We start from the raw sequence: 16,019 nt of genomic DNA, 5'->3' as shown, positions 1-16,019 counted from the left end.
TCTTGGCATGTAGGCAGCCACCATCTCACTTTGTGCTCACATGACCTCTCCTTTGTGTCCATACAGAGCAAGAGAGCAAGCTCTCTGGTGCCTTTTTATTTTTTATTTTTAAATTTTTTTTAACGTTTATTTATTTTTGAGACAGAGAGAGTCAGAGCATGAACGGGGGAGGGTCAGAGAGAGAGGGAGACACAGAATCTGAAACAGGCTCCAGGCGCTGAGCTGTCAGCACAGAGCCCGACGCGGGGCTCGAACTCACAAGCCGCAAGATCGTGACCTGAGCCGAAGTTGGACGCTTAACCAACTGAGCCACCCAGGCGCCCCTCTGGTGCCTTTTTAAAGAAGGACACTAGGGGCACCTGGGTGGCTCAGTTGGTTAAGCATCTGACTTCGGCTCAGGTCATGATCTCGCGGTTCACAGGTTCGAGCCCCACATCAGGCTCTGTACTGACAGCTCAGAGCCTGGAGCCTGTTTCGTGGATTCTGTCTCCCTCTCTCTCTCTGCCCCTCCCCCACTTGTACTCTGTCTTTCTCTCTCTCTCAAAAATAAATAAAACATTAAAAAAATTAAAAATAAATAAGGACACTAATCCCATCATGGGACCTACCCACATGACCTCAACTAACCCTAATTTCCTCCCAAAGGCCCTGCCTCCAAATACCATCACACTGGGGCTTCAACATACAGATTGGGGGGGAGGGGACACATACATTCATTCCATCCATAACGGTCGGCATGTGAATGGGATGATCCAGGAGAGGAGATAACTGGTGACGGGGCGAGGAGTTGTCCTTGTGCCTACAAGAGTACCAAATTCAGTGTCTCATAGGAAGAGTCAGCCTTAGCCAGGAGCAGAGGCAGCTGCTCAGTGTGGCTGGAGAGGAGATGGAGTTGAAGCAGCCACAGGTCCAGGGTGAGTCAACAGACAGGTGGGAGTTTGTGGAAGTTTTCTGATTGCTCCAATTTTCTCAGTGCAGTGGGAAGCAAAGACACTGGCTGAGAGCGAGGATGGGGGAAAGCATTGGAGACTGAGGGGAGAAAGGAATGTGTCACTCAGTCTCCCGGGAGATCACGTGAGAGACCAGACAAGGGAAGAGTAGTGGAGTAGTTGGGTGTAGTGTAGAACAGTCAGCTGAGTTGAGATTAATATTGTGGGTCTTCAGAGGGGATCAGGGTGCAGCGATGAGGACTGAAAGGTCATCTCCCCCTCCCCCTTCCCAGTGACACAAGGGGAGGGGGGAGAACAGTGGAAGCAGGTGCCTCAGAGGAGAGCCGCATTTGAGACAGAGCAAGAAGAGCAAGACAATAGAAGAGAGATTAGGGGAAGGAGTGAATCTTGCTGATGATGACCCTGAAGTTCCAGAGGGTATGGTGAGTTCCAGAAGGTTCCAGAAGGCACAGTAGAAGGGTTTTGAGAATTGGTGAGGAGTAGGAGGTGCCTACACTGGCTGATCTAGGCAGAGAATATATTTAATGACAGGCTATTGGTGAGGCCCTTTGGAAGCTTAGAGAACCAAACCTGGAAAACTAGTAGTAGAGAAGGCCAACCATCAAAATCACCCCAGACCAGACTTGGAAACACAGTGCTGCTTCTGTTGCTGAATGCTGAGGGTCACATGGCCTGCATCGTCCCTGACGGCTGAGGACCTTGGATATTGCTGCTGCCCCAAAATTGCCAACCAAAACCCTCCCCTCTGTCCCTCTTCCCTCCTGCTATAAAGCCTGGGCTGGGTGCATCTAATCTGCTGAGCCTGACTCACAGACCTTCACCCTAGTTCAAGGCGTGCTCACAGAATCTGAGGGAGGAAAAGAGAAGCAGGCTAGGAAACTGCACAACTAAGAACAATGTAGAGACAGCAAACCACACCATGGTACAATTTTTAGGAAGCCACCCTTGTGTCTCTTCATCCACACCAAGTATATAGGATTAGACTGGGGAAGTTCTATACTATCCTCCCCAGAAACACTAGATGCTTCTGCCACTGCTATTGCTGGAAGAAAGTTCCAGCTCACATATCTGTTGCTTCAAGTTGCTTGTTCTCATACCCAAATCACAGGCAAGAAGGTTGAAGGGCAGAACCCATGTCACGTGAACAACATTACGGGAGCCTAGGAAACAGGGTGTTCGTGGAGTCTATCTTGAGAAGGAAGAACTCAAAACGCGAGAGCTATCACAGTAGAGAGATGATGTTCAAAGGACACTGTGCATCTCTAAATGACAGATGTCCACTGCAGGGTAGAATTCTTCAAAAGTAGGAAGAGGTTATAGATGTTGGGAAGTAAAAATAATAATAATAATAATAACTAAGAAAAATGACAAGTAACCACCATAAATATTTCTAATGTCCTCATTCATGGCTCCAGAAGCAACTAGAAATTCCTTGAATTCATCATCCCACTACAATAGAAGCTTCTTAGCCCCTATTTTTGTCTGTTTTATTTACCAATGAAACCCAAGTGCCAGAAAGTGCTTAATATATTATTTGTTGATGAATTAAAGAAATTCATTTGCTGCACTAAAGAAAGACAAAGCTTCAGGTGGAATGTGGGTTTAGAGAACTTGTGGTGCCTGGGTGGCTCAGTTGGTTAAGTGTCTGACTCTGGGTTTCGGCTCAGGTCATGATCTCATGGTTTTATGCTTTATTTATTTTTGAGAGCAAGAGAGGCAGAGCACGAAAGGGGGAGGGGCAGAAAGAGAGAGAGGGAGACACAGAATCCCAAGCAAGCTCCAGGCTCTGAGCTGTCAGCACAGAGCCCAATGCAGAGCTCGAACTCACAGACCACAAGATCATGGCCTGAGCCAAAGTAGAAGTGGGACACTTAACTGACTGAGCTACCCAGGCGCCCCTTATAAATATTAAAATTAGCAGACATAAGGGGTAGGATTTACATTTCAGTAAAGATTTCCATAGCCCAGCTGAGTGAGCTCTTACCTTCCTACACCGTGGGTAGCAGAAAACATGGGGGAAGTATTACCCAAGAGAAAGAGCAGAGCACAGTAAAATGCCATTGAGACCTCTAAACCTTGCCTAAGCAATTCAGCCAGGGTGTTCTGTAACTCACAAGGTATTATAGAATATTCCACACCATGTCAATTTACTACTTTACTGCCCCTGAATAAACAAGGGTGCCCGTGATAGCTTCATAACTTCCTATTAACAAGCAATTATTCCCATCTTAAAAGGAAGTCTCAGATTCTGTGTTTCTTACTTTCCTTCTCAGAAGGGGGATTTACAAAATCCAGTTCTGTCAGGGTGTCCTTCCTCTTTGCTTTGCTACATTTACAAACATATATGTATATGTATTCCTAAATGGTACTGCACCAGATGGCAGAAATTACTCTAGTTAATTTAAATAGAAAGAGATGTAATTCAGGCTACTAGGAATCTACAAAATCTTTGCAAGCAGTGGGGAAGTGAGATCCAGGGTGAGCCTTTAAGAAAGACTCCCAAAAAACACCACTGAACCAGAACCTATTACTCTGCCCTACTCAACTGGACACCACTGGGACTGAGTTCAAGAATACACAGCTTGGTGGGGAGCCAGAAATCCAGAAGCAGCTCCGAGTTCTTTGGGCTGAGTGATTGAGTGAATGGGGGTGCCATTTAGTAGACTGAGAATGTATTGGGATTAACAGGTTTAAGAGGTAAGAATGTACCAAGAGTTCTGTTTTGGTCATGATAAATTCAAGATACCTGTTGGATATTCAAGGGGAGATGTTCAGTAAGAGGTTGGATGTGTGAGTTTAGAGACCAAAGTAAAGTCTAAGTTGGAGATTTAATTTAAGTGTGTTCATTTAAATGAACCCTGGATGGCTTAGTCGGTTGAACGGTTGAACATCCAACTTTGGCTCAGGTCACTCTCAAGGCTGAGTTTGAGCCCCTGCCTGTCATCACAGAGCCTGCTTAGGATCCTCTGTCCCCTTCTCTTCTCTCTCTGCCCCACCCCCTGCTCTCTCTCTCTCTGTCTCTCTCTTTCTCTCTCAAAATAAATAAATAAAACTTTAAAAAAAAAAAAGGAAGAAAGCACTACTATCAGTCTCAGGCAGTGTGGGACCCAAGGAATTTAACAAAAACCCCCTACCCCTGGACAAGCAGAGCAAGACTAACTCCATTTTGTGCTACACCCACCATCTCATGTATAACCCCCACATGACCTACTTATTGCTTAAGACACTCCCCCACCCTAGTCAAGCCGCTGAGCACACCCTTACTAGAAACCGGCTCAAATAGGAATGCAGAACCCCTAACCGCCAAAGAATGTAAACCCCGCCGTTTGCCCGCCAAACTTGAGCGCCAATTCTGACCAGAGTGATAGGCTAGTTCAAACAGTTACTATAGGGTAAATTGTAATTCAATTGGCCACCTGCATGTGGACTAACATGACTATGCAACTTTCTGTGTGTGTTACAATCTCATTGGCCACTGGCCCCTATAAAACTGCTATGCCTTTTAACCTAGGGGTCCAAGTCCCTGCCCCGCTGTGTCGGGTATACTTGGGCCCAAGCTCGAGCTTGCAAATAAACCCTCGTGCGTTTGCATCGGTATCAGCTCCTTGGTGGTCTCTCGGATTCGAAATCGGGGGCATTACAGCAGATCCTGGAAGAGGTTGTAAGACAAGAGAAGTAAGCATGGTCATAGTTCAGAACAAAACACCCAAAACAAATTCGTTGTTCTTCTTCACCAGATTGATGATTTGTAGATGCAAAGTATGGTATCGGTCAATACCTCTTGATTTCAGTAAGGAGTCTGATGATCTTTCACAACATTGTTCTAGCCAAATGAGGGAGAATATCTTGGATAAATTCACAAATGGCACATTCAACAGGGAGGTCTCTAGTGTCCGTGTCTTGAGGCGAGCTGTAGGCAAGCTGGAACAACTAGGCCAAAAGCATGGTTTTGTTTTTGTGTTTTTAAAAAAAAAAATTTTTTTTTTAACATTTATTTATTATTAAGAGACAGAGTGTGAACAGGGGAGGGGCAGAGAGAGAAGGAGACACAGGATCGGAAGCAGGCTCCAGGCTCTGAGCTGTCAGCACAGAGCCCGATGTGGGGTTCCAACTCACAAACCACAAGATCATGACCTGAGCTGAAGTTGGATGCTTAACCGACTGAGCCACCCAGGCGCCTCTGTTTTTGTTTTCTTAAATGTCTATTTATTTATTTAGAGAGGGAGGGAGGGAGGGGCAGAGAGAGAAGGAGAAAATCTCTCAGGACCTGAGCCTAAATCAAGAGTCAGATGCTTTCAGAAACTTGTACCCCAATGTTTATAGCAGCACTTTCAACAATAGCCAAATTATGGAAAGAGCCTAAATGTCCATCAACTGATGAATGGATAAAGAAGTTGTGGTTTATATATACAATGGAATACTACTTCGCAATGAGAAAAAATGAAATATGGCCCTTTGTAGCAACATGGATGGAACTGGAGAGTGTTATGGTAAGTGAAATAAGTCATACAGAGAAAGACAGATGCCATATGTTTTCACTCTTATGTGGATCCTGAGAAACTTAACAGAAACCCATGGGGGAGGGGAAGGGAAAAAAAAAGTTAAGAGAGGGAGGGAGCCAAACCATAAGAGACTCTTAAAAACTGAGAATAAACTGAGGGTTGATGGGGGGTGGGAGGGAGGAGAGGGTGGGTGATGGGCATTGAGGAGGGCACCTGTTAGGATGAGCACTGGGTGTTGTATGGAAACGAGTCTGACAATAAATTTCATAATAAAAAAATAAACTAAACTCTGAAACTAAAAAAAAAAAAAAAAAAAAAAAAAAAGAAAGAGTCAGATGCTTAACTGACTGAGGCACTCAGGGGCCCCATAGGCCAAAAGCATGTTTTAATTCACAGAGCTACACTACAGACGCAGGAGGGGTCCAAGGACCCCCCTTCAGCGAGGACAGCTCAGACACTCCTAAGCAAAGTCCAGAAACAAAGGAGCCAACCAGGAGTGTGGCGTCTGTGATTTAAAACAAAGCCAGGAGGGGTGCCTGGGTGGCTCAGTTCGGTTAAACGTCTGACTTCAGCTCAGGTCATGATCTCGCGGTCCATGAGTTCAAGCCCCGGGTCGGCCTCTGTGCTGACAGCTCAGAGCCTGGAGCCTGTTTCAGATTCTGTGTCTCCCTCTCTGACCCTCCCCCGTTCATGCTCTCCCTCTCTGACCCTCCCCCGTTCATGCTCTGTCTCTTCCTGTCTCAAAAGTAAATAAATGTTAAAAAATTTTTTTTAAATAAAACAAAGCCGGGAACACTTTTAGGAGCATTAGTACAAGTAGCATGTACAAAGGAGTAATAAGTAAGCCTCGTTCCACAAGAGATTGGAATGGATGTATTCTGAATTGGCATACCATACCCGGAGCATATTTTATTCTGGAAACACATTTTCCCTTGACAGATAAGTGTGCGACTAGGGGAGCGTGCTCAGGATAGTGAGGGGTCTGTAAATATATGCACCGAAAGGAGGGCAACAAAGCTATTAGTTTAGTGGCTAGGCCAAGGGAAACGCACATCAAAGGATGCAAATATTGAACGCAGCTTTTGGCAACACACGCGCGCACTTTAAAGTCTGTGGCCCCTGGCTCTTTCTCAGACGTCCCCTGTCTCAGGCCTGCTCGGTCCGGTGAAAGTCTGGCAAATTGGCGTGAAGCGCTCAGCCCCGACAGGCTGCGGACACAGGTCCTCTTTCCGCCTGGGACGCGACCCCGGCCCGACCAGGACAGGGGGCGGGGCGGGGGCGGGGCGGGGGCGGGGCCGCGCTCCACAAGTGGGTGGGGTCCCGGCGGCCTGCCGCTCCAATACCACCCCAGACCTCCGCGCACCCCGGGCGCTTTGTGCGGGGCCGGAGGTAGAGGCGCAGGCCGCCATGGCGCTGCGCGCGGCCGTGTTCGACCTGTACGGGGTCCTGGCGCTGCCCTCGCTGGCCGGGGCCTTCGGCCGCGCGGAGGAGGAGTTGGCGCTGCCCAGGTAAGGGAGCCGGCGCCGGGCCAGAAAAGGACTACGGGCGAAGGGTAGGGGGAGAGGGGGAGGCGGCGCGGCAGGGGGCGGGACCCTGCCGAGAAGCTGCCTCTGGGGACCTCAGGCCGTGCTTTCACATTGCTTAGGGAGAGAGCCCTGCTGAAGGTTAAAACAATTACCCGGCCCGAAAATACCCGAGCATGTCAGTAGACCCATTGTCTTTCTGAATACTGAGTAATTAAATCTCTCTAAAGACTCCACAATTGCCCTGTGTATTGAAGGCTTTTCCCAAAGGGAGGGGAACTGCTCGCCGCGCCATCTGCTGTCCCCTAAGTCTGTGTAATGGAATGGGTCTTAAAAGACGCGCTGAAGTTTGCAAGAGAAAAAAGTTCTGTGCGTTGCCGTTCACGTACTAGAAGAGCAAACTAGAGAAACAGCCCCAAAGCCGAATCGCTGGGAAATGATGGACTAGGAAGCGTCACCTGTGAAGAGAAATGTTCAGAATGAGATTTCAGTAACACCAGAAAAGAAAGACCTGTTGTGATAATTGGGGAAAAGAAACAAACAAAAACCACCCACCAGAATGTAAAACAATTAATACAACATGGTTTCAGTTATGGGGGAAGAAGAGCTATATGCCGAAAAACGTCTGGAAGAAGTATTCCAGAATATCTTTGGGATTGTTAATCCCAGGTGAGATTATGAATTATTTCCTTCATTTGTCTACTTTTTGCATTTTCTAAGTGCAAATATCTGCTTATGAACATGTGTTTCTCCTATAGTGAGAAGGAAGGAAAGTCTGTTTGTTTAAAACATTAAGAAAGAAAGGAAGAAAGAGAGATCACTCTGGCAACACCCACAAAAACGAAATTCTGAACTAGTGGCAAGAATAAGTAGAGGGTGGAAGCTTTGAGAATTGTGCCCTGTTTTGTTTCATGGCAAATTAATGCTCAGAGATTGAGTTTGTTTTTGTCTGCAGTTTATTTAACACTGGTTTGCTGTGGGTATTTCACAAGCCAATAGCATGCAGGATAATGTCCCTTCATAAACCAATAAACAACATACTTGCAAACAATGATTGATTAATCCCATTCTTGTTCCAGTTAAGGAGATCTGAACTGTATCCAAATGAGGTCCAAATGTAGTTGTTTGAGTTTGCACTTGTGGGAGATGGTGTAGCCAATTGAGAGCTGCCCTCCAGCTTGCTGGTGCAAAAGTCAGAGTCCCCTGTTGCCAGAGCATGTTGCTAGGGAACGATGGCACAAGCATTGGTGGGCCGGAGGACTTTCTTCCCCAGCTGGCGGCTATTCCTGAAAGAGTAGCCTTTATCAGGGCAAAAGCTAATTGCCCCAAGGGCTTGGGAGAGCTATTTAGACTAGCAGAGCCCCTCAGCACTGACCAAATACTCTGGAGAGTCCTCACAGACTCTCCGAAGGGCTTCTTCAGTTTTTTTTACTGATTGACATCCAGTGAGGCCGTCAGCAGTTGAGCTACTGAGTGCTTATCAAGGGCATAGGACCAGACCAGTTACTGACTTTCTGTTACAGCTTCCCTCCTTTCAAAACAGCTTCACATCTAACAACTTCTTTTTGGGGGGCGGGGGGGGGGGGCTCTTTGTTGTGGATTTGAAATCATATCAAACCAGTACAAAACATGCCCCATTCTAGAATTCTTGTGATACTAAAGACCAGCAGGACTTTCTTTCCTGTTGTATCAATTATAAAAGACTGGTTAGTGCAAGCATGCCAAGCCAAAAGGGGTCTCAGAATCTAGAGCAGCCCTTACTCCTACAGTATGGAAACTGAAGCTTAGCAGAGGATTCACTTGATCTCTGTAGTAATTAGACACAGGCAGCCATGGAACCAGTTTTTCTGCCTCCCTGTTTAGGATTCTTTCCTCTCTGGTTCATCATGACTTCCCACTCCCTTGGCTATTGTACAGGGAAAGATACCAGTCTGTAGGCGGTGAGTAAGTACACTGATAAGTATGTCAATAATAAATTAATATCAATATGTCACATCAATAATAAGTGTGTCAATAATTATTTGTTGTCAGTAAACACAAATAACACAATAAACTCTGTGCCTACAGAGTCCACAATCAGAATAATCACATCCCAGGTCATTAGGATTTGAGAGAAGGATTGAAAATGGAAGGCCACCTTTGATTCAGGCTTGTCCAATTCAGATCATTTACAGGAGCAAGAAGCTGAGGGAGGATTAGTGAGTTTTATTTTTTATTTTTATTTTTTTATTTTTTTTAAATATTCATTTATTTTTGAGGGAGAGCGTGAGTGGGGGGCGGGGCAGAGAGAGGGAGACACAGAATCTGAAATAGGCTCCAGGCTCTGAGCTGTCAGCACAGAGCCCGACGCGGGACTCAAGCCCACAAACCACAAGATCATCACCTGAACCCAAGCTGGACACTTAACCAAATGAGCCACCCAGGTTCCCTAGTGAGTTTAGAAACCCTTTTAACCATAGTGTTGTTTTGCTTCCTTTTGACTCATAAATTTGATTTTATTTTTAAAAGGCCTGAAAAGAGAGTAAGCTGCGAGCTATATTTGTGCCTGTGATCTCATCAATGTGGGGGTGAACATGACTTGTGAGGATACAAGTATACAAGTTTACAAATGTGGGGTATTGAAAACAGCACTCATCTCTGAGTCAGGCCCAGATTAAAAATCTCAGTTCTAACACGTACTGCTGGGTAACCTTGTTTAATCTGTTTTAGTCTTAGTCAACTCCTCTATAACCCTAGTCTTCATGTTAAAATAAGAAAATGCCTTCTAGAAATTTTTGTGAGGGTTAAATTAGGTAACGTGTAAAGTGGATGGATGGCTGTATTGTGACACATTTCTTTATAAAAGTCTCGTGCATGTGTAAAGTGCTCCATTAGGCATATTCTGTTTATAGTTGCAAAGACTCTTGGACTCCCTCTGTGACCATGGTTAAGATCATTCCCAGCAGTCATAAAACAGGTCATAGCAAAGCTAGCTGGTGCCAGGAGGTCAGAGTCCATAATCTTGACCTTCTTAGCCTTTGGAGTCTGGGAACTAACCGTGAAGGTATTCATTCAGCAGGTAAGCCTGGGGCACCTGGGTGGCTCGGTTGGTTAAGCATCCGACTCTTGAGTTCGGCTCAGGCCATGATCTTGCATGCAGTTCATGAGTTCAAGCTCCATGTCAGGCTCTGCACTGACAGCCCGGAGACTACTTGGGATTCTTTCTCTCTGCTACTCCCTTGGGCTCTCTCACTCTCTTTTGCTCTTAAATAAATAAACATGGAAAGAAAAAAAAAAAGAAGGTGAGCCTGAAGAGCCTGCCTTACACTGTACATTTTTCAACGTGCTTGGCATCCGGTATGCAAACTCAGGCATCCACAGATGGCCAGAGCTCAAGATGAAGGCAGTGCCATCAGAGGGACAAAGTTTTTGGGTGGTTCAAAAGAGGGACGGATTAGGCCTAAGCTGGAGAACCAGGAAAGCCTTAGTGGAGGCAGAGCCTGAGAAGACTGGTAAGAGGTTGATGGGGAGAGATGTGAAGGGAGAACCTTCCAGATGAAGGGAGCGGCACGAGCAAAGGCTTGGGGGATGGGGGGTGGAAAGCATGGAATGTGCACTAGAAGATTGAGTGTGGCCAGAGATGAGGGACGTCGTGGGAGACAAGTAGGGGAGTTGCTTGTTCCTGAGCTGTAGTGAGACAGGAAAGTCAGGCTGAGCGTGTACCTACTTTGATAGCCGGTGACTGTCTCAGGGGTTTTGCGCTGGGGTGGAGGGGAGGTAAAATCACAGGTGCTCAAATGCAAGGTAGCCGGTTGTTGGGGTGATGGGTCAGGTACACTGGTCAGAGGAAAGAGGCTGATGCTCACTTGAGACCCGGGAGTTCGGGCGCTTGCTGGTAGAGCAGGCGGGGTGACGGTGAAGCCCGGCAGCGGTTGGAGCCGAAGTGAGTGAGTCCTTCTCTGAGCGAGGTCACAGGCGTGGAAGGTGAGGAAGCTGTGCTGAAGGGCCCAGTGGGGATCCAGGGAGGCCCGAGAGCCTTGTGCCGAAGCCATGAGGGGGAGAGGGCGGGAGGGTCCTGGACATCTGTACATCCCTGCCAGAGGACAAGGTGATGGCGGCCTGGGAGGCCATCCTGAACTCCAGCAGTGGAGACGCCTGAATACCTGGCCTGGAACAGGAGGGTGCAGCTTCTTCCGGTGGGCATCGGTGGCATCGCACAGCAGGAGGAGGGACGGGGAGACTCCACTCTTGGCGGTGACCCGCTCGGACCAGTGTCCTGTGAGGGTCGGGGTGCTAGAGATGGGGGTCACCTTGACAGCTGAGGCTGACATGATCTAGAGGAGCCAGGATGGCGCCCTGAGATCCGGATCCGCTGTGTAGACAGTCGTGTTTCGCGTAATACCTTCGCACACAGCTTTGTTGTGGAAGGTCCGCCCGCTGCACTTGGCCTGAACACCAGGGATGGGGAGAGTATCAGGTCCTTTCAAAACTGTATGTTCAAGGGGACGCTGGAGAGCTCAGTCGGTTGTGTCTCGCTCTTCACTTTGGCTCAGGTCATGATCTCACAGTTCACGAGTTTGAGCCCCACATCAGGCTCTGTGCTAGCTGAACCGAGCCTGCTTGGGATTCTGTCTCCCTCGCTCTCTGCCCCTCCCCTGCTTGTGCTCCCCCCACCCCCTCTAGATAAATAAATAAAAATAAACAAAAAAGAAAAATGTATGTGCTAGAACCCAAGGTGCTTGTTGTATGCAGTGCTCAGTAAATGTTTTTTTTAGCAAGAGAAACAAGGGGTCAGCAAATACAGAAAGGGTATTTGAGAATCAGGTCTTCTTATCTGTATCCTGCGTGCTCTATCAGGAAGTATTTGTTGAATGCCTCCAGGAGCTCCGGGGGCAGCTCCCAGATTTGTAGTGCTTTATGCCTGTTACTTACTACCTCTGGGATTTTAAATTATCTCTGAAGCATCTTTCTCTTTATTTTCTTTTACACATAGGTTTTAACTTCACAACTAATACACAGATGCATCCTTGTTATGAAAATTTTCAAACTAACAGAATAGCACAGAACAGTAATGCAAGTCCTGGGGCACCTGGATGGCTCAGTCGGTTAAATGTCTGACTCTGGATTTTTGGCTTGAGTCATGATCTCATGGTTTTTGGGTTCGAGCCCTGCATCGGGCTCTGCTCTGGCCGTGTGGAGCCTACTCAGGATTCTCTCTCTCTCCCTCTTCTTCTGCCCTCCTCTGCCCTTGCTCGCTCGCTCGCTTTCTCTTTCTCTCTCTCAAAAGAAATAAACTTAAAAAAAAAAAAAAAAAACAAGGAATGCAGGTCCCTCTTCTTCCTCTTCCTCTCCCCATCCCTGTAATCGTGGTTGATACCTAGTTCATTTAATCCAAAACCAAGGGGGTTTTTAGAGGGTCCCCCCCGTAATTTTTTTTTTGTGTGTGTTTATTTTTGAGAGAAAGTACAAGCGGGGGAGGAACAGAGAGAGGGGGAGACGCAGGATCCAAAACAGACTGTGCTGTGCTGACAGCAGAGAGCCTGACTCGGGACTCAAACCCACCAACCATGAGAGCATTACCTGAGCTGAAGTTGGACACTTAACTGACTGAGCACCCAGGCGCCACCCCCCCCACCCCCATAATTCTTTATAGCAAAACCTGGGCCTGACTTCATTTGACCACAAAATCTGACCTCGTTTTGGTAGTAAATCCGAACTGAACAAGTATGGGGCTATTTTTCATTTTTATCCCATTGCTGTGAGTAGTCACACTTTCACCACAGAAATACTAATGGTTTTGATTAAGAGGGCTGCCCCAGACCCTCCTGGAGGGGTTACTTACCATGGTATATCCCCCAGTTCTTTACCGTTACAGTCTGAACAGTTCTGACTTTTGAAACTCCTCTGGTTCTGAGGTTTCAGATAAGGCCTTGTCTGTCTGTCACTTGCTTATCTGAATTTGCAGGCACATCGATGCACGGTTTGGTAGGTAGGTAGTTTGGTAGATAGCTAGGTTTATTTATTTATTTATTTATTTTATTAATATGAAATTTATCGTCAAATTGGTTTCCATACAACACCCAGTGCTCATCCCAACAGGTGCCCTCCTCAGTGCCCATCACCCACTTTCCCTTCTCCCCTACCCCCCATCAACCCTCAGTTTGTTCTCTGTATTTAGGAGTCTCTTATGGTTTGCCTCCCTCCCTCTCTGTAACTTTTTTTCCCCTTCTCCTCCCCCATGGTCTTAAGTTTCTCAAGATCCACATATGAGTGAAAACATAGGGTATCTTTCTTTGACTGATTTATTTCACTTAGCATAATACCCTCCAGTTCTATCCACGTTACTGCAAATGGCCAGATTTCATTCTTTCTCATTGCCACGTAGTACTCCATTGTGTATATAAACCACAATTTCTTCTTCCATTCCTCAGTTGATGGACATTTAGGCTCTTTCCATAATTTGGCTATTGTTGAGAGTGCTGCTATAAACATTGGGGTACAAGTGCCCCTATGCATCAGCACTCCTGTATCCCTTGGGTAAATTTCCAGCAGTGCTACTGCTGGGTCCTAGGGTAGATCTATTTTTAATTTTTTGAGGAACCTCCACACTGTTTTCCAGAGCGGCTGCACCGTTTGCATTCCCACCAACAGTGCAAGAGGGTTCCTGTTTCTCCACATCCTCGCTAGCATCTGTAGTCTCCTGATTTGTTCATTTTAGCCACTCTGATTGGCCTGAGGTGGTACCTGAGTGTGGCTTTGATTTGTATTTCCCTGATGAGGAGTGATGTTGAGCATCTTTTCATGTGCCTGTTGGCCGTCTGGATGTCTTCTTTAGAAAAGTGTCTATTCATGTCTTCTGTCCGTTTCTTCACTGGATTATTTGTTTTTCGGGTGTGGAGTTTGGTAGATAGTTTGGTAGATAGCTAAGATTAAAAAAAAAATAGGATTGTGGCACACATACTGTTCTAGGCCTTAATTTTTTTTTTTTTTTTTACTTAATTTGCTTAGTTTCAATTACTTCAGTTAACAATTGGACATCTTCCTGTGTCTATTTATATATATATCTACTTTTCCTTTTTTTAACCACTCCATAGTATTCCACGACGTGGAAGTGCCATCGTTTATTTAAACATTTTCCCTCTTGATGGACATTTTGTTATTTCTTAATCATCAATGTTACAAACAGTGTCCCTGCAATAGCTCCCTAGGGTAGTTTGCTAAAAGTGGAAAACATCAGGTGAAAGTGCATTTACATGTAAGTTACTACTGATGGATTCTGCCAAAGCCTTCTGTAAAAACACTGCACCTTTCCTGACAGCGTATCAGAAACCCAGCCCCAGAGCCTCCCCGCAGCGGGGATGACCCTTTTAAATTTTTGCCATGCAGATGGGTGAAAAATAGCACCCTGCTGTGCAAGTTTTCATTTTCCTCTTCACTATTCATTTTAATTGGCCATTTGTAGCTCTTCCTTTGGTATTTACCTGTTACGCTGTTTTCCCATTTTTGTCCTGGATTGTTTGTCACTTTGATTGATTCCTACCATGATGTTTTGTGTTTTCTACTTAACCACCGCTTCTGCTATTTCTTCCTTTATTCCTCTTTTTCCTGTCTGTAGTTGTGTTGACCAAGTTTTCTTTTTCTCCAGTTTAACGGGGGGGGGAAACATTTTATTTCTAGTCTTCTTATGGGTACATTTTGTTTCTTATCTCTTTAAGTAAGCTGTAATTATTTTATTTTTATTTATTCTTTAAGTTTATTTATTTTGAGAGAGAGAGAAAGCATGAGGTGGGGAGGAGCAGAGAGAGAGAGAGAGAGAGAGAGAGAGAGAGAGAGAGAGAATCCCAGGCAGGCTCCATGTTGTCAGTGCAGAGCCCAATGTGGGACTTGAACTCATGAATTATGAGATCATGACCTGAGTGTCAGTTGGAGGTTTAACTGACTGAGCCACCCAGGCGCCCCCACCTATGATTTTTTAATGTGCATATATAGTAATTTATTCCATTAACAGAACCTTTTCTATCAGAATGCATGTTTATTGGTGTCTTTTTTTTTGTATAATGAAGAATTTGTCTGGTGTTTGTCCTGGGTTCCTAGCACGGAGCTTCTAAAGCCCTCCGAATTTCCTGAGGGAGAGGAGTGCCATTGCTAGGCAATGAGGTGACTCATGGGGGGAGCTTACAAACCTTCATGGTTGGGACTGGTCACCAGGAAGGCCAATGGAGTGACTGGGGTGGAGACCGAAACTCCATTTTTGGGGTGGAGACTGAAACTCCATTTAGGTAAGAAGGAAGTCTTACTGATGTGAGGCCTTAAGGAAAGTAACTGTGTTTGGAGCCTGTGGTTTTCTTTTTAACACCAACTGACTTGGGGAGACCGCTCGGTGAGGCCCTGAGACTGCTTGAAAAGAGACATACCTGGTCAGCCCCCAGCTGCTTCAGCCCTTCCCTTCCCCCATCCAGTTCTAGCTGTCTGCGGACACAGGAGCGATCCCCAGCCAGAACCTCCCAGCTGAGCCCTTCCCTAATTCCTGACCTGCAGAAACCTTGAGAGATAATAAAATGACTGATTGTTTTAAGCCACAGGTTTGGGGCTGATGTTTTAGGTAGCAGTAATGGCTAGAACACTGTCTGCCTCCTTTACAACTTAATTTTTCTCAGTATCACTAATACTCTGTGTAATTTACCAGTTTATTCTCTTTCTCCCCCCACTAGAATGTGAGCTCCTGAAGAGAGAGATTTTTGTTCACTCCTTCCATGTTGCCTCTAACAGTGCCTGGCACATAGAAGGTGCTCAGTGAGTGTTTGTTAGTGAATAAATGAAATGGTAGCAGGGAGGGGAGGCACCAGCTCAGCTGTCAGAAGTCCCCGAGTCCACTTTCTACTCATGGAGTTTATTGACAGTGACTTTGAACCTGCCCTGGGACTTCATGGGGAAAGAACAACAGTAGACTTCTTTTCACATGTTCAGGCTCTTGTTTTCCTCCTTTCTCTCTTTTTTTTAGTCCATGTGTTCCAAGCTATATCCGTCTTCCAGATTTTCTCATACTTTTTAGTCCGATAATTTAC

At 46.1% G+C, this 16,019-nt stretch overlaps 1 protein-coding gene across 3 annotated transcripts in view; it reads left to right on the top strand.

Annotated features, from left to right (window-relative positions):
- Window positions 1–6,790: 6,790 nt before the first annotated feature.
- Window positions 6,791–16,019, top strand: part of EPHX2 (epoxide hydrolase 2) — a 78,086-nt gene continuing 68,857 nt past the window's right edge. For all 3 annotated transcript variants that reach the window (XM_049632392.1, XM_049632391.1, XM_049632393.1), the window contains exon 1: window positions 6,791–6,960. In XM_049632392.1, coding sequence (XP_049488349.1) covers window positions 6,860–6,960 — 101 coding nt within the window. In that variant the 5' untranslated portion in view covers window positions 6,791–6,859. The remainder of the gene's footprint in view (window positions 6,961–16,019) is intronic.

Source organism: Panthera uncia, chromosome B1 (assembly GCF_023721935.1).
Source record: "Panthera uncia isolate 11264 chromosome B1, Puncia_PCG_1.0, whole genome shotgun sequence".
Lineage (NCBI taxonomy): Eukaryota > Metazoa > Chordata > Mammalia > Carnivora > Felidae > Panthera > Panthera uncia.
Note: the sequence above shows the minus strand (reverse complement) of the source record. Positions and strands in the feature narration are given on the sequence as shown.